Source organism: Aulonocara sp. 'chitande type north' Nkhata Bay, linkage group LG14 (assembly GCF_057382095.1).
Source record: "Aulonocara sp. 'chitande type north' Nkhata Bay isolate Kocher_YH1m ecotype deep benthic linkage group LG14, A_spYH_male_GT1.1, whole genome shotgun sequence".
NCBI lineage: Eukaryota > Metazoa > Chordata > Actinopteri > Cichliformes > Cichlidae > Aulonocara > Aulonocara sp. 'chitande type north' Nkhata Bay.
Genome location: NC_141357.1, coordinates 4,093,020 through 4,107,988, shown reverse-complemented (window position 1 = coordinate 4,107,988; position 14,969 = coordinate 4,093,020). Strand labels below are relative to the sequence as shown.

General features: G+C 42.9%; 1 protein-coding gene across 3 annotated transcripts in view; it reads left to right on the top strand.

Annotated features, from left to right (window-relative positions):
* sez6b (seizure related 6 homolog b) overlaps positions 1 to 14,969 on the top strand; it is a 243,156-nt gene that overhangs the window by 188,258 nt on the left and 39,929 nt on the right. For all 3 annotated transcript variants that reach the window (XM_086260610.1, XM_086260609.1, XM_086260608.1), the window contains exon 5: positions 12,589 to 12,774. In XM_086260610.1, coding sequence (XP_086116736.1) covers positions 12,589 to 12,774 — 186 coding nt within the window. The remainder of the gene's footprint in view (positions 1 to 12,588; positions 12,775 to 14,969) is intronic.

The window sequence follows — 14,969 nt, the reverse complement described above, 5'->3', positions numbered from 1 at the left end:
CTTCGTCCTCGTCTGGTCCGGCCTCCTCGTCTTCGTCCTCGTCTGGTCCGGCCTCCGAGTCTTCGTCCTCGTCTGGTCCGGCCTCCGAGTCTTCGTCCGCTGCAGCCTCCTCAGAGTCTTCGTCCGCTGCAGCCTCCTCAGAGTCTTCGTCTGCTGCAGCCTCAGCCTGTGCTTCGCCTGGTCCCGTCTCGACTGGTCCTGTGCCCACCGGGCCTCGGCCAGTACGCCTGACACTGGAGAGCCGCCGCCGCTGTCTTCCGCGCGGCCGGCCCCCTGAACTGCACCGTCATCGCCTGAGTGGCCGCCGTCGCCTTCCGCACGGCCGGCCCCCGGACCGCCTTCGCCTGGGTGGCCGCCGTCGCCTTCCGCACGGTCGGCCCCCGGACCAGCGCTGTCATCGTCGCCGCCGCCTCCCGCGCGGTCGGCCTCCTGAACTGCTCCGTCGTCTCCTTCACCGCCGCCGTTGCCTTGCGCACGGCCGGCCTCCTGAACTGTTTCCGCGTCGCCGCCGTTGCCTTGCGCACGGCCGGCCTCCTGAACTGTTTCCGCGTCGCCGCCGTTGCCTTGCGCACGGTCGGCCCCCTGAACTGCTCTGTGTTTGGGTTATTTTCTTGGGCTCCGGTGTTTGCTGTGCTCTTTTGTTTTCTGTTCCGGGCCCTCCGTCCTGGGCCCCCGCCGCCCGCCCTGGGTTGTTTTCTGTTTGGTTTTGTTTTTCTGTGTTTGGGCTGTCTGGAGCCAGCCCTTGAGGGGGGGGTACTGTCATGGTCCTGGGCCATGTTGGCCCAGTGTTCTTAGTTTCCTTGTATGTTTGTATTTTATTCCATGCTTCCCCTGCCCATTATGTCTAAGTTCTCCCCGTGCTCTCTCTTCCCCCTGTGTGCCCTCTATGTATTTATGAGCCCTCGTCCCCTTTCGTGTTTATTCCATGTCTCTCCTGCCTGTTACGTTGGTGTTCTACTCGTGCTCTCTCTCCTCCTGTACTTCCTGTTTCACCTCTCCCGTCAGTGTTCAGTTCACCCCGCCCTGTCTCATTATGATTATCAGTGTCACCTGTGTTCCCCGTGTGTTCCCACTCCCCTCGTTAACCCTCTGTGTATTTCTGTCTGCGTCTCCCTCTGTTCAGCGTGACGTCGTCCCTCATGCCGTGTGTGGATCTCCCTGTGTCTCTCTGTGAGTTCTTAGTTTCCCAGTTTAGTTTAGTTTGTATATTTGTTCTGCCAGCGAATAAAGCTGAGTTTTGAGTTCATTCCCTCGTGCCTGTGAGTCCTGCATTTTGGGTCCTACTCCTGCCTGCCGCACGGCGATTCATGACAGTTAGCCTACTATGCCTACTCCAAGTAGTCCTGTGTCATGCCGCTGCTACACGCCTCACAACAAATGAACTGCAAGCGTGTTCACGTGACACGGTGACAGTGAAAAAGCGACAGGGTTCGGGTGTCTTTGAAGAAGGGGCACAAATCAAGCCATTATTTTCACACCTTTTTAAATCGCGCAGCTTTAAAAAAAAAAAAAAATCACGTCTTTCAAAAGGGCACTTTTTTGGACTGAGGGCAAAAGGGCAAGTGCTTCAGCACCACCTCGTCTCTATCTGTGCACGCCAGTGATTGGAGCCCATGTGTGTTAAAGCTGACTGGACATGATTTGGAAGTATACACATGTCTATATAAGGTCCCATAGTTGACAGTGCATGTCACGTTGTCACATGTCAGCTGTAGCTCAGGACGTAGAGCAGGTCATGTACTAATTGGAAGGGTTGTGGTGTCAGAATCAGAACGCTTTATTAATCCCAAAGGAAATGATGTTTGATCCCGGGGGTCTCCAGCCTGCTTGCCAGATATTCTCAGGCAAGCTATTAACCCCAAGTTGCTCTCTGATGCATTTATCTGAGTGTGAATGTTAGATAGAAAGCACATAAGCAAAGAAAAAACTGCTTGTGTGAATTAGGCAAGTTGTAAAAAGCACTTTGAGTTGTCAGGTAAAGCATATGGTTAAGTAATAACCAGTTTATTTGCCATTTCAGTGCACAGACAAAGCCATGAAATCCAAGGAATCTGATCCAAGAAATTTTTTAGATTTAAATTCTTAATTGTCCCTGACCGCCCAGCATGAGAACCAAAATGCTGGCTGTGGCATGGGCGTCGTTCAGGTCTGATTTAAAGGCTTCTTAGAAAGTTTTCTAAACCTTTCTATCTGGTTTAATCCAAACCATGATTTGAACTTAGAATGAAAAGTTGTCACAATTTTAGAGTCTTTATTGTGAAATTAATACATTTTGCACTATCATTGGGCCATTTAAAAGAAATATTTACAGAAAAGAAACAAACCTTCTTTTTTTTTTTACTGAATCAAAGCAGCTTCCAAAAACACCTTGACTTTGATCATTTGCCTTTATTTCACTGATCTGGAATTTAAATCCAAACAAAATCATTTTTTGACACCCAGCTCATGGTGCGTGACCAACACATTGACTGACATTGTTGTCATGGTTATGACTTCTTTTTTGGCTTTGAACATATAGTGACAATCAACTATAACTGCAATTAAATGTGTTAAATTCGCCAACCGTATTTGTCTTTAGAAAAGGATGAACCTCTTTCATTTGAAAGAAACCGCTGCTTCCTTAGGTCTCTATATTTGTGGAGTAATTTTGCATAATTGCCAACAACTGTATAACTGGTAACTGGGTGACTGAATATTGGGTGGAAGATCCAGCACTCCATACCAGTTTAGGCTAGTTGAAAAGCAATCTTCAGAGTGATCTCTATGTAACATGTCCACATACTGCAGCCTTTTGAGCATAAATGAAATAGATTGGAGGGGTGGTGTGTGGGTGGGTGTTGCAGTTATGTTTGAAGCCCCCTGATTGGCTCACTGACTCTCAGGCAGTGGGGGAATGACTGTGACATAGATTAGACCAGGGGTCAGCAACCTTTCACATCCAAAGAGCCATTTAAACCCGGTTTCCACGCAAACGAAAACTCTGGGAGCTGAAAATACATTTTGCCATCTAAAATGAAGATAACACTGTATATAATGTTTTTTACCTTTATGCTTTGTGTGAACAACTAAGTTGTGTGACATTAGTGATGTTTGTACTTACAGCGTTAACTTGGTTTTAAAGCCGATATATATATATATATATGTCCAGTATAAACATGGACATATATATATATATATATATATATATATATATATAAAAACACCCAGCACGCCCCTGCGGGCGGTTTATCCTTCAAGCTCGGGTCCTCTACCAGAGGCCTGGGAGCTTGAGGGTCCTGCGCAGTATCTTAGCTGTTCCCAGGACTGCGCTCTTCTGGACAGAGATCTCCGATGTTGTTCCCGGGATCTGCTGGAGCCACTCGCCTAGCTTGGGAGTCACCGCACCTAGTGCTCCGATTACCACGGGGACCACCGTTACCTTCACCCTCCACATCCTCTCAAGCTCTTCTCTGAGCCCTTGGTATTTCTCCAGCTTCTCGTGTTCCTTCTTCCTGATATTGCTGTCATTCGGAACCGCTACATGACAGCAATATCAGGAAGAAGCTCTTCTGGATATATATATATGCACTCTTCTGGATATATATATATATATATATATATATATATATATATATATATATATATATATATATATATATATATATAAAACACCCAGCACGCCCCTGCGGGCGGTTTATCCTTCAAGCTCGGGTCCTCTACCAGAGGCCTGGGAGCTTGAGGGTCCTGCGCAGTATCTTAGCTGTTCCCAGGACTGCGCTCTTCTGGACAGAGATCTCCGATGTTGTTCCCGGGATCTGCTGGAGCCACTCGCCTAGCTTGGGAGTCACCGCACCTAGTGCTCCGATTACCACGGGGACCACCGTTACCTTCACCCTCCACATCCTCTCGAGCTCTTCTCTGAGCCCTTGGTATTTCTCCAGCTTCTCGTGTTCCTTCTTCCTGATATTGCTGTCATTCGGAACCGCTACATCGATCACTACGGCCGTCTTCTTCTGTTTGTCTACCACCACTATGTCCGGTTGGTTAGCCACCACCATTTTGTCCGTCTGTATCTGGAAGTCCCACAGGATCTTAGCTCGGTCATTCTCCACCACCCTTGGGGGCATCTCCCATTTTGACCTCGGGACTTCTAGGTTATACTCGGCACAGATGTTCCTGTACACTATGCCGGCCACTTGGTTATGGCGTTCCATGTATGCCTTGCCTGCTAGCATCTTGCACCCTGCTGTTATGTGCTGGATTGTCTCTGGGGCATCTTTACACAGCCTGCACCTGGGGTCTTGCCTGGTGTGATAGACCCCAGCCTCTATGGATCTTGTACTCAGAGCTTGTTCTTGTGCTGCCATGATTAGTGCCTCTGTGCTGTCTTTCAGTCCAGCTTTGTCCAGCCACTGGTAGGATTTCTGGATATCAGCCACCTCCTCTATCTGCCGGTGGTACATACCGTGCAGGGGCCTGTCCTTCCATGATGGTTCCTCGTCTCCCTCCTCTTTCTTGGGTTTCTGCTGCCTGAGGTATTCACTGAGCACTCGGTCAGTTGGGGCCATCTTCCCAATGTATTCTTGGATGTTCCTTGTCTCATCCTGGACTGTGGTGCTGACACTCACCAGTCCCCGGCCCCCTTCCTTCCGCTTAGCGTACAGCCTCAGGGTGCTGGACTTGGGGTGAAACCCTCCATGCATGGTAAGGAGCTTTCTTGTCTTTATGTCAGTGGCTTCTATCTCCTCCTTTGGCCAGCCTATTACCCCAGCAGGGTACCTGATCACGGGCAGGGCGTACGTGTTGATGGCCCGGATCTTGTTCTTACCATTCAGCTGACTCCTCAGGACTTGCCTGACCCTCTGCAGGTACTTGGTGGTTGCAGCCTTTCTAGCGGCCTCTTCATGGTTCCCATTGGCCTGCGGGATCCCCAGGTACTTGTAACTGTCCTCTATGTCTGCAATGTTGCCTTCTGGTAGTTCAATCCCCTCAGTTCTGACTACCTTCTGACTATATATATATATATATATATATATATATATATATATATATATATATATATATATATCCATAGGATCCCATGCAGACCCCTTTGCATCCTCTTGTCTCTTGTCTGATCACTGTTATAGGAATTATATATATATATATATATGTCCATGTTTCAAAACTCAGTCATCCCCCCCCCCACAATCCCACATGCATTCTACCCTTTAGGGCTAAGCCCCGGGTGTATCAAATGTCTGCCTCCGCCTCTGCAGCCGGCTGTATACAGCAATCGTGTGTAAAAAGTGGTCAATAAGGAGATGCTGAAAAGCATTTTCATGCAAACATCGTCGGGTCTGCCGTGATATGTTTACAATGGAACTTCTGCTCCTGAACCTCATCTTTACGCAGGACTGTAAGCTGTCATCTGTGAGGCGTGAGCGGTGTTTGTTTTTAATACAGTTCATGGTGGAGAACAGCTGCTGACATAATGTGGATCCGAAGGTCCATAACTGGCCTACCTGGAGTTGAAAGTCTCGATAAATGCACGGCATTTCGTACACCGACTTCCATGAGTGTAACGCTTATTTTGAGCGATGAAAAAATTAAAGAATATAATTGTATTTTTATATTTCAATATCACAATCATCTTCCAATTTAGAACTACAAGTTAAAAAAGAACTAACATAAATAAAATACACTTAAGCTAAATACTTCTAATTTATTTTCACAAACCACGCGGAGCCGCACTATAAGGACTAAAGAGCCGCATGCGTCTCCGGAGCCGCAGGTTGCCGACCCCTGGATTAGACCCAAGTGTGCCAGCAATTTGTTTCTCCCCTTGTTCTTTTCCATTCAGCTCAGCCTGCATCATCTGTGGCCCTCTGATTTATGTATGATTTCTATGTGGGTGTTTCCGTGTCTTCATCAACTCTTCCTGCTGGCTATTTATCATAGTTGATCGCCTCTTGAGGGTGAAGAAAAGAGGGAAGCAGCTCTTGTAGATTTTTCTCAGAGCAGATACTGTAGGTCTTCTCCATGTTTCTCTTTGTTTTTCTCTGCTGCTCTCTCTGTCAAGGCACAGACTTTTCTCCCAGTGGATCTCTGTGAAATTAGGACAGCACAGACAATGTCTGGAATACTGTTAGAACACTTATGAAGAAAGTCTTTGTGTTTTATACTAGCTCTGATATATTTATACTAGCTCTTGGTGGCTCCTTCTTGAATATATTGAAATTCCTTGTCACTGTTGATACGATTTTTTTTTATATCAGACAGAAATTATGCCAGTCCTGTATTTCAAATCAAGTCTGGGGCCTTTCTGAATGGGGTTAGCGTGTTCTCTCCAGGTACTTCGGCTTCCTCCCACAGTCCAAAGATTCAATTAAAATTCAGTAAAATTTTATTTATATAGCACCAAATCACAATAACCGTTGCCCCAAGGCACTTTATATTATAAGGTAAATACCCTACAATAAACCAGAGAGATGGATGATACACAAAGATGAATGAAGTTAGGTTAACTAGTGATTGTATTCATACCACAGATATGAATATGTCTATCTCTATATGCTAGCCCTGGAATAGATTAGCAGCCTCTTCAGGCTGTACCCCGCCTTTTGCTCTATGACTGTCATAATCCTGCACTGGTTTGCCTTTTGCCAATATTCAAATAGTCCGCTCTGTTTAATGTTGCCAGCCACTTTGTGCTGTAATCAAGATTCTCTATCCAACAAAGCTTCGGTTGATGTCAGGGCAGAACAGAACAAATAAATACCCTTATTGTCGAGAAAGGTGAGATCGAAAGAAATTGAAGTACCCTTGGCTTACCTCTCATTACATTGGTGAGAGGGTAAGAGGTCTTAACATCCAGTCTTTTATGTTAAAACTGACACAGACTGCTAACAACATTTATCTATATTCACATTTGGCTAATAGTAAATCTAAATCTATTATCTTAATTTTAATGAAAGAAAAAGAGGTCATGCTTTTGAAATCCAGTGCCTCCAGCTGTGTTCCTGCCTTTGACCTTTCTTATTTGGCCCTGCATGAAAAATCCAGCATCCAGCAAACTGAAACTCTTCAAATAAACCAGTCCTCTGCAGATGATCAGTTAGCTGTTTTACAAGCACTAGCAAGGTGAACCAATGTATGCCAGTCCATTTACCGATTTCACAGTTGCTACTGAGTGTAAATTTTGAGAAAGTATTTTGGCAGTAACAGTTAGCTATTAATTAATTAACATTTGTGACTCGATCCTTGTCTGTTCCAGTCTGGATGCCAAGGTATCCTCGGGCAAGGGACTGAAGTGATGAGTTCATTGAAGTGTGAATGTTATATAGAAGACTTAGACATAGAAGAAAAGTGCTATTGTGAGTGGATGAATACAGCAAGGTATGTAAGCAAAGAAGGCATTATATTAGAACCAGCCTTTTTAGTCTACTTGTCAAAATGGAAAGTGTCCGGGAAACACAGTCAGAAAAATGAGGGATTAAGTTACTGCTAATACAAACAGAACAGTGCCTGCTGCTTTAGATTCACATTGAATCCATTGTTTTGGGAAATAAACTTTTCACAAAATATACAATGTGATTCTCAATGAGCTTTGCATTTTGTGCTAATGTTTGTATAAAGTGCATCTAGAAAGAAAAATGTTTGTGATTCCTTCATTGTGTCATGCTGTTGGGAGACAGCATGACACAATAGAGTGTGGAAAATAGGAAACTCTCATGGAGTGAAATCTGCAGCATGGAGTCTAATAGACTAAGTTTCATCATCCGAGCGACATAAAATCTGCTACCTTCCCCAATAAATCTGCAGCTGTGGTTTGGAAAGGACCCATCCTACCCCCTGTGTACAGTCCCAGCAACACTCAAGCACATCTTGGTTGGTTGTAGGACTAGCCGTACTCAGGGCAGATAGACATGGAGACACAACCAGGTTCCCGGGTGTCTAGCCGAGAAAGTTGAGTGCAAAAGAAAATCCATCATCACTCAACCTTTCATGAACCAAGAGGAGCGTCAGTTTTCATCAACATTTGTCCGGGAAGGAGACAAGCCGAGGACAATCCCCTCAACCCCAGACTTGGGCCCGCTGAAGGTTGCCAGGGATTGGCAGATGCAAGTGGACTTGGATCAGAGGCCAATTTTTCCCACAGAGATCGTAACAACAACTTTGCGACCAGACCTCGTCCTTTAGTCTAACTCCCAAAAACTTGCGTACGACCGGGCGCCCCCCGTCTGGCTCTCCTCTCTCCTATCTTGTCCCTTTTGTCTTACTTCTCTCTATCACCTTTTCTATCCCTTTGAAGAATTTAGGCTCCATTAATGGTAAAGAGGTAAGTATTATTTCTCAGTTGCAGTGAATAGATAGAAAATAAACTGTAGGAAACTAAACAGAAGAAAGAAGAAGAGAAATAACAAGTTAACATAAACCAGTGGCACACTCCAGGGCCTGATCAACCCTGGCAGGGCCTCCTTGGATGAGGGTGTCTAGTGATAACGGCCGAAACACCCGATGAATCAAAGGTCCACTACTGACGATGTGTCCCAAATTTTAAAATGATAATCCAGATCAGATCTCGAATCCCTAAACCTAACCAAGGAAGGAAAATGGCAGATTAGCCTGGGTAAAAGACCGAAAGTTGAGGCACACAATGGTGCGTGCTGCTGACAAAGTTTCTGGGCTGCCTTTCCTCATAACAGCCATCCGTCAAGAGTCTCTCCATCTAAAGCAATGCATTATCAGGGACTGTAACCTCTAGTCCTTCTTACTGAATCTGATCAAATTACTCACACAATGATGGGATAGGTAAATAATTGCCAAAATTGATTAAAATAAAGAAATAAACTGAATTTGCTATATCAGCTGAGATTATTTCTTTAATGACGTGTTTGAACACTGAAGCCTAACTGGGTGGCCACTAAGTGCAAATGACCAATACATAAGGAACTTTAGTTTTAGATATTATAGTTAACAGACAGAGGTAATTGTGGTTATTCTAAAAATAGAGAAAGATGCATCAGTCCAACCTAGTTTATATTATATTTGGCTTTAAGCTCTAGTACTCCTGCATATTCATTGCCAGAAGTGGCTCTTATGCCACACCACCAAAACACCACACCACTGCAAGATTTGTTTTTCTGGACATCTGAATTAATCAAAGTGATTCTGGTGTTTTCTTTTTTGTTTTGTTTTTTGATATCCAGATTAAGGCTTAATGGTTGGCCTTGTGAAATACGACACAATTTGGATGTTGCTAACTGTGTTTTGTTTGCTTGAAATAATGTGTAGAGAATAACTGCCAGTTTCCATTATTATTGAATAGCAATGCCCACCGACTCTGTATCTGTAGCCTAGCTATTCCATAGCAAAGCCAGAAAAAGAGCTGCAACATACATTAATCTTTGTAGAGCTTGTCATCTCCTTCCAGTAATATGAGGGCAATGGTCAGCAGAAATAAATCCTCTGAGGGAGCAAATGAGATTAGAGACTAAGTTTGAGCTGAGCTGGGTCATTTCACATCAAAGCCATATCAGAAGCTCAAAATAAATGAATTCAATTTACATTCGCTTGCTACAGTGGAACATTAAACATCTGAAATTATTGCTCTTCTCTCGTGATCTACACTGTGGCCATAAGGCCTGATTAGATACAGCAGAGGCTAACATTTTTTCACAGCAGTTGTACATATTTGGCTTCTAGCCAGTCCAGGGCTGAACTATTTTTACATTGCCACTGCACTTTCATCTTTTATTTTACCATTCATCCCCATGTAGATCTGCTACATTTTACATGAAAGAAAAATAAAAGCTGAGCATATCAGTAAAGTTTCATTAAAGTCAAAACATGATAAATGGCCATAAATTCTGGAAAGACACAGCAAAATGATGTAGCACATAGCAGCCTCGGGGACAATTTGTCTCTGTGAAAGCTCCCTGCTAACACCAGTGTTATGATGCCACAGTGCTACCATGATGGCTCCTTTATCTCTTTTCTCATCTCCCACGAGCCTTTCAGTTCTTTAGTTTTTTGGTTGGCCTAGGTTTTAACAGCTACAGCTGACCATGCTAATGACCAGCTCAGGGAGTGAGAGGACACGACTTAAGCAGCTGCGTTTTAGCTCAAACAAGAAATACTATAAAGACCAATGCAGCACTCATTTCTATTTTTGTGAGCCACTATAGAGCTGGGCAACATCCCTCTGCACTAACAGAGTACTAGAAGCAGCTGGGGTTATAGGTTGTCATTTATTGGCCTATTTAATCTCCCTACATATTTCCTCACCTGAGGCACAGTGCTGCTCTCAACAGACAGAATCAATAACAGAGCTACTCTATGCCATCGAGGGGTAACAATAAAACTAGCACAATTACAGTAAGATGGATCAGAATCTTTAGCAGTAGTATATTATTTATATGTTTGGATGAATTCCAGGAGGCTGTAGGAAGACAAGTCAGTGGGCTATAAAGAAACTTGTTAGTTCACTGGTCACCTGAGAGGCACTCTGGACATGTTTCCGAGCATTTTGCAATGATGTGATAGTTCTTTGTAGAAATTAATGTAAATGCCAGCACAAGGTTCTAGTGGGTGGGAGTCACAGGAGGATACGGCACTGTAGTGTTTCATTGTTTTGTACTATTTCGGGTTTATTTACCTCTGTTTATACCAGTGGAATAATTGAAAAGATAGGAAGTTAGCGCCAGTGGGGTTTTTCTTCTCTTTTTACTTGCACAAAATCAGCTTTCATCAGCTTTTCGCAACTTTTTTACAGCATGAGAATCTATGCAGACAAGTATAATGTGAATATTTGAACATAGTTCAAGAATTTCAGTCAGCAAGCTAACTGAAATGCAAATGAGTTATTATGGGGTTTCAGTAAGAGAATGCTGCTGCTATAAACAAATCTGATTGTATATTGCTTAAAGAAGTGTTTGAGAAAATGTAGCAGCTTAACCAAAACACCCACTTTAAAAACAATTCTCAGTTGTTAGTCAGATATCTGGACATTTGCCTCACATTAGTGTAAGTTTGCTTATTGTTTTTCTTATCTTCTTGTGGCCGCTGACAGTGGACTCGTCGCAGTGCTTGTCCTTCTTGACCTCAGCATTCATCAATGTTGACCGTAAACTTTTATTAGGAAGATTACAGCATGTCGTAGGTATTAAAGGTACTGCTCCGCATGGTTTGAATGACATCTGTCATGTTAATGGGGATTCTTCTTTATGCTTCCCCTATGCAGTATCGCCACTGTGTAGATGATAGCCACCTTTCTCTTTTCATGATGACCTCAAATTTTCAGCTTCTAAATTCAGATAAAACTGAGTTAATCATACTTGGCCCTAAAAATATTAGAAATATGACGTCTAACCAGATAATCACTCTGGACTGCATTACCTTGGCCTCCAGCGACTGACTAGGACATGTCCTTCAGTGTGCATATTAAACAAATATGGAAAACTACTTTCTTGCATTTGTGCAACATCTCTAAAATTAAAAATATCCTGTCTCAGAGTGATGCTGAAAAACTAGTTCATTCATTCACTATTTCTAGTCTGGATTATTATAATTCATTATTGTCTGGTTGCCCTAAAAGCTTCCGGAAAAGCCTTCAGTTCATCCAAAATAAATAAGTAAAGTGCTATACAAATGCAGGCCATTTACCAAAATGCTGTAGCAAGAGAGAGCAGATTCTCCCAAAAACATCCTCTCAAACAAACATTCTCCCATATCCTTATATACAATTATTTGAATTATCAGGCCCCATCTTATTATAAAGACCTCATAGACACAAAAAACCCAAATAGAGCACTTCGCTCTCAGACTGCTGGGTTACTTAGAGTAATTAAATGTAGAACATGTGGGAGAGGCTTCAGCTTTCAGGCCTCTCTTCTGTGGAACCAGATCCTGCTTCGATTTGGGAGACTGACTCTCTCTGAACTTTTAAGATTAGACTTAAAACTTTCCTTTCTGACAAAACTTAAAGTTAGGACTCGATCAGGTGACCATGAATCCCCTCTTAGTTATGCTGCAGTAAACGTAGTGTGTTGGGGGCTTCCCATGATATGCTCAGCATTTCTCCTTCTCTCACCCCTTGTCACTCACCATGTGTTTATCCATCTCTGCATTTAATTATGAGTTATTATTAATCTCTGGCTCGCCTCCACAACATGTCTCCTGACCTCTCTCCCTCCCCTCGCCCTAGCCCAGATGGCTGCTCCTCCCTGAGGCTGATTTTGCCCGAAATTTCTTCCTGTTTAAAGGGAGTTTTTCCCTCCCACATTTGCTCAAGTGCTTGCTGATAGGGGTTGTCTAATATTTGTGGTTTTATCTGTATTATTGCAGAGACAAAAAAACAAACAAAACCAAGACCATATAACTGAGGGTGTGAAAACGTTTTGAAAGGTGTTAAGTGGGTTATGTGTTATAGGTTAGAGATTAATGGTGGCTTTGGAGCAGATTCTTTTATAATGCTTGCACCACTGTCAGGAAACACTAGTCTAAATTTCTGAAACTAAATGTCATGTCTTGCTGAAATTTCACATTTTACACCTTAATTTCAGTCTCCTTTTGTGTATTTTCCGCTGTCTCTCTGCTTCCCTGACTCTTTCACCTCTTTCTCTCCAGCCTTCATGTTGAGCTGTGTCTTCCCCAAGCAGCCTCTCTATGGTGATGTATCAGTGAGCAGTCTCCACTCTGGAGGGCAGGCTTTCTTCTCCTGTTTGACGGGCTACAAGCTGCAAGGTTCCTCTGTGTTGACCTGCCGCAATTCTAGCACACCCTACTGGAGTGGGAAGGAACCAAAGTGCCTAGGTAACGTTTCCCAGACGAAACTCTTCGACTAGCCACAGCTGAAGACGGAAATTATACACATAACCTAATTAATTATACAGGCAATATTTTAGTTACAAAGGTTTTTTTTATAAGTATTTCATAGCATTTACACATTAACAAAAGTGCAAAATTATTGTTTTTATGCATTCTATTTACATTTAATTGTATCAATAATAATAATGCATTTATATAGTGCTTTTCGGGACCCCTCAAAGCGCTTTACAATTCCACTATTCATTCATTCATTCATTCATTCACACACTGGTGGAGGCAGCTACAGTTGTAGCCACAGCTGCCCTGGGACAGACTGACAGAGGCGAGGCTGCCATATCGCACCATCGGCCCCTCTGGTCATCACCAGTAGGCGGTAGGTGAAGTGTCTTGCCCAAGAACACAACGACCGAGACTGTCCGAGCCGGGGCTCGAACCGGCAACCTTCCGGTTACAAGACAAGCTGCCAACTCTTTGAGCCACGATCGCCCCAAGTCTCAGTCTAAGTTAGTCAGAGAAAGTAATTAATAGAAGTATTGCATATGCGTTTCGAGTGGGTGGGATAGCATACAGGAACATACATACATGCCATCTATGGCCTGGAAGTTCCAGGGTCAAAATGGGATACACCGAGTGGTGGACAAGCAGAAGAAGAGGTTGTGATAGAAAGTGTTGATCAAGTTACTTAAAAAAAGTAATCAGTAACTAATTACTGATTACTTCCCCAAAAAAGTAATCCCGTTACTTTAGTGATTACTTATTTTCAAAAGTAATTAATTACTTAGTTACTTAGTTACTTTTTAAAAACACGATTTACAACCTGAATAGGTGATAAAGCCATAGATCTTTCAGCCCAATTCTACTTTTTCTGCATAATCCATCATACAAAATGTAATCAAATGGAAAAGTCTCCTTTTTTTAAACTTGTTTTATCAGTTTTGATCTTTTAACTTTATGCATCAAGCAAAAATTTAATTATATGCAACAGTCTCTGACTTGAATAAATTAGTTTAACATTTAAATCTATTTTCTGCACATTCCAGCACATAAAATAAAATATTTTTTGTGTTTACACTCAGTCTTTCAAATAGATGCAAGTAAAACACAGCAGAAAATAAATAAAGTCAAAGACTCAGCGGTCCTGCTGCTCTATTTTCACCTGTAAAGCAGGAGTGGGGTAGGCGGAGGTTTACGCTGGTGCAGGTGTGCCGCGGTCAGTGGAAGAATCCGCGAGTTTCTCTGTGAGTTTCCCATTATGTCCTTGCGCACTTGGTGCTTGCTTGGAAGTTTAGGTTTTGTCACTGTAAAAAGAAGTTTTCTTCCCACGCACGATGGACGCTAATGTTTTTGTCACTTTTTATGGAATCAAACTCAAAGTAAGGTCAGTACTTCCACGCTTTAAACGCTGCACGCTCGTACTCTCTCCCACATTCGATATGTGATCCATTGTTGATCTGCACACAGCTGTTGTCACTAACAGCGCACTTGCTTACATCACTGTCATGAGACATTCTCGCAAAAAATCATGGTTTTAGTAACGCAGTAACGCAGCGTTCCTACGGGAAAGTAACGGTAATCTAATTACCGTTTTTGCAATAGTAATCCCTTACTTTACTCGTTACTTGAAAAAAGTAATCAGTAACGCGTTACTGCCCATCTCTGGTGATAGATGTGGAAATAGTAACTGATAGCAACATCAGGAAGAAAGGACACATGAAGCTTGAGAAGGGCTGAGAGGTAACTGGAAAAGATGTGGAAGGTAAAGGCATCAGTGGTCTCCATGGTAATCAGAACACTCAGGCCTGTGACCTCCAAACTGGGCGAGTCTTGCCAGCAGATTTCAGGAAGGACAGAACAGCACGGTCTTAGGAACAGCTTGACGATCTAAATTCTTGATTACAGCTTGAATATTAACAAAAGCTATTTTCTCACCTACATGCAGTTGTATCAAGTCGTGTATCTACTGTTGATAGGTTCATTTCTTGGTAGAAGGTAGTTTTAATTGAAAACTACTGACAGTGTGAATTACTCAGACAGACAGCAATTAAATGGTTTTCCTACAGAATTATTTTACATAATAATAATTGATGCTATTCACATTTCTTACATTTCTTGTGCATTGTAAAATGTACAAGTGTATTTAGACAGTTGTATTCTTTATGTAGTCACCTCCAGTTTGCATT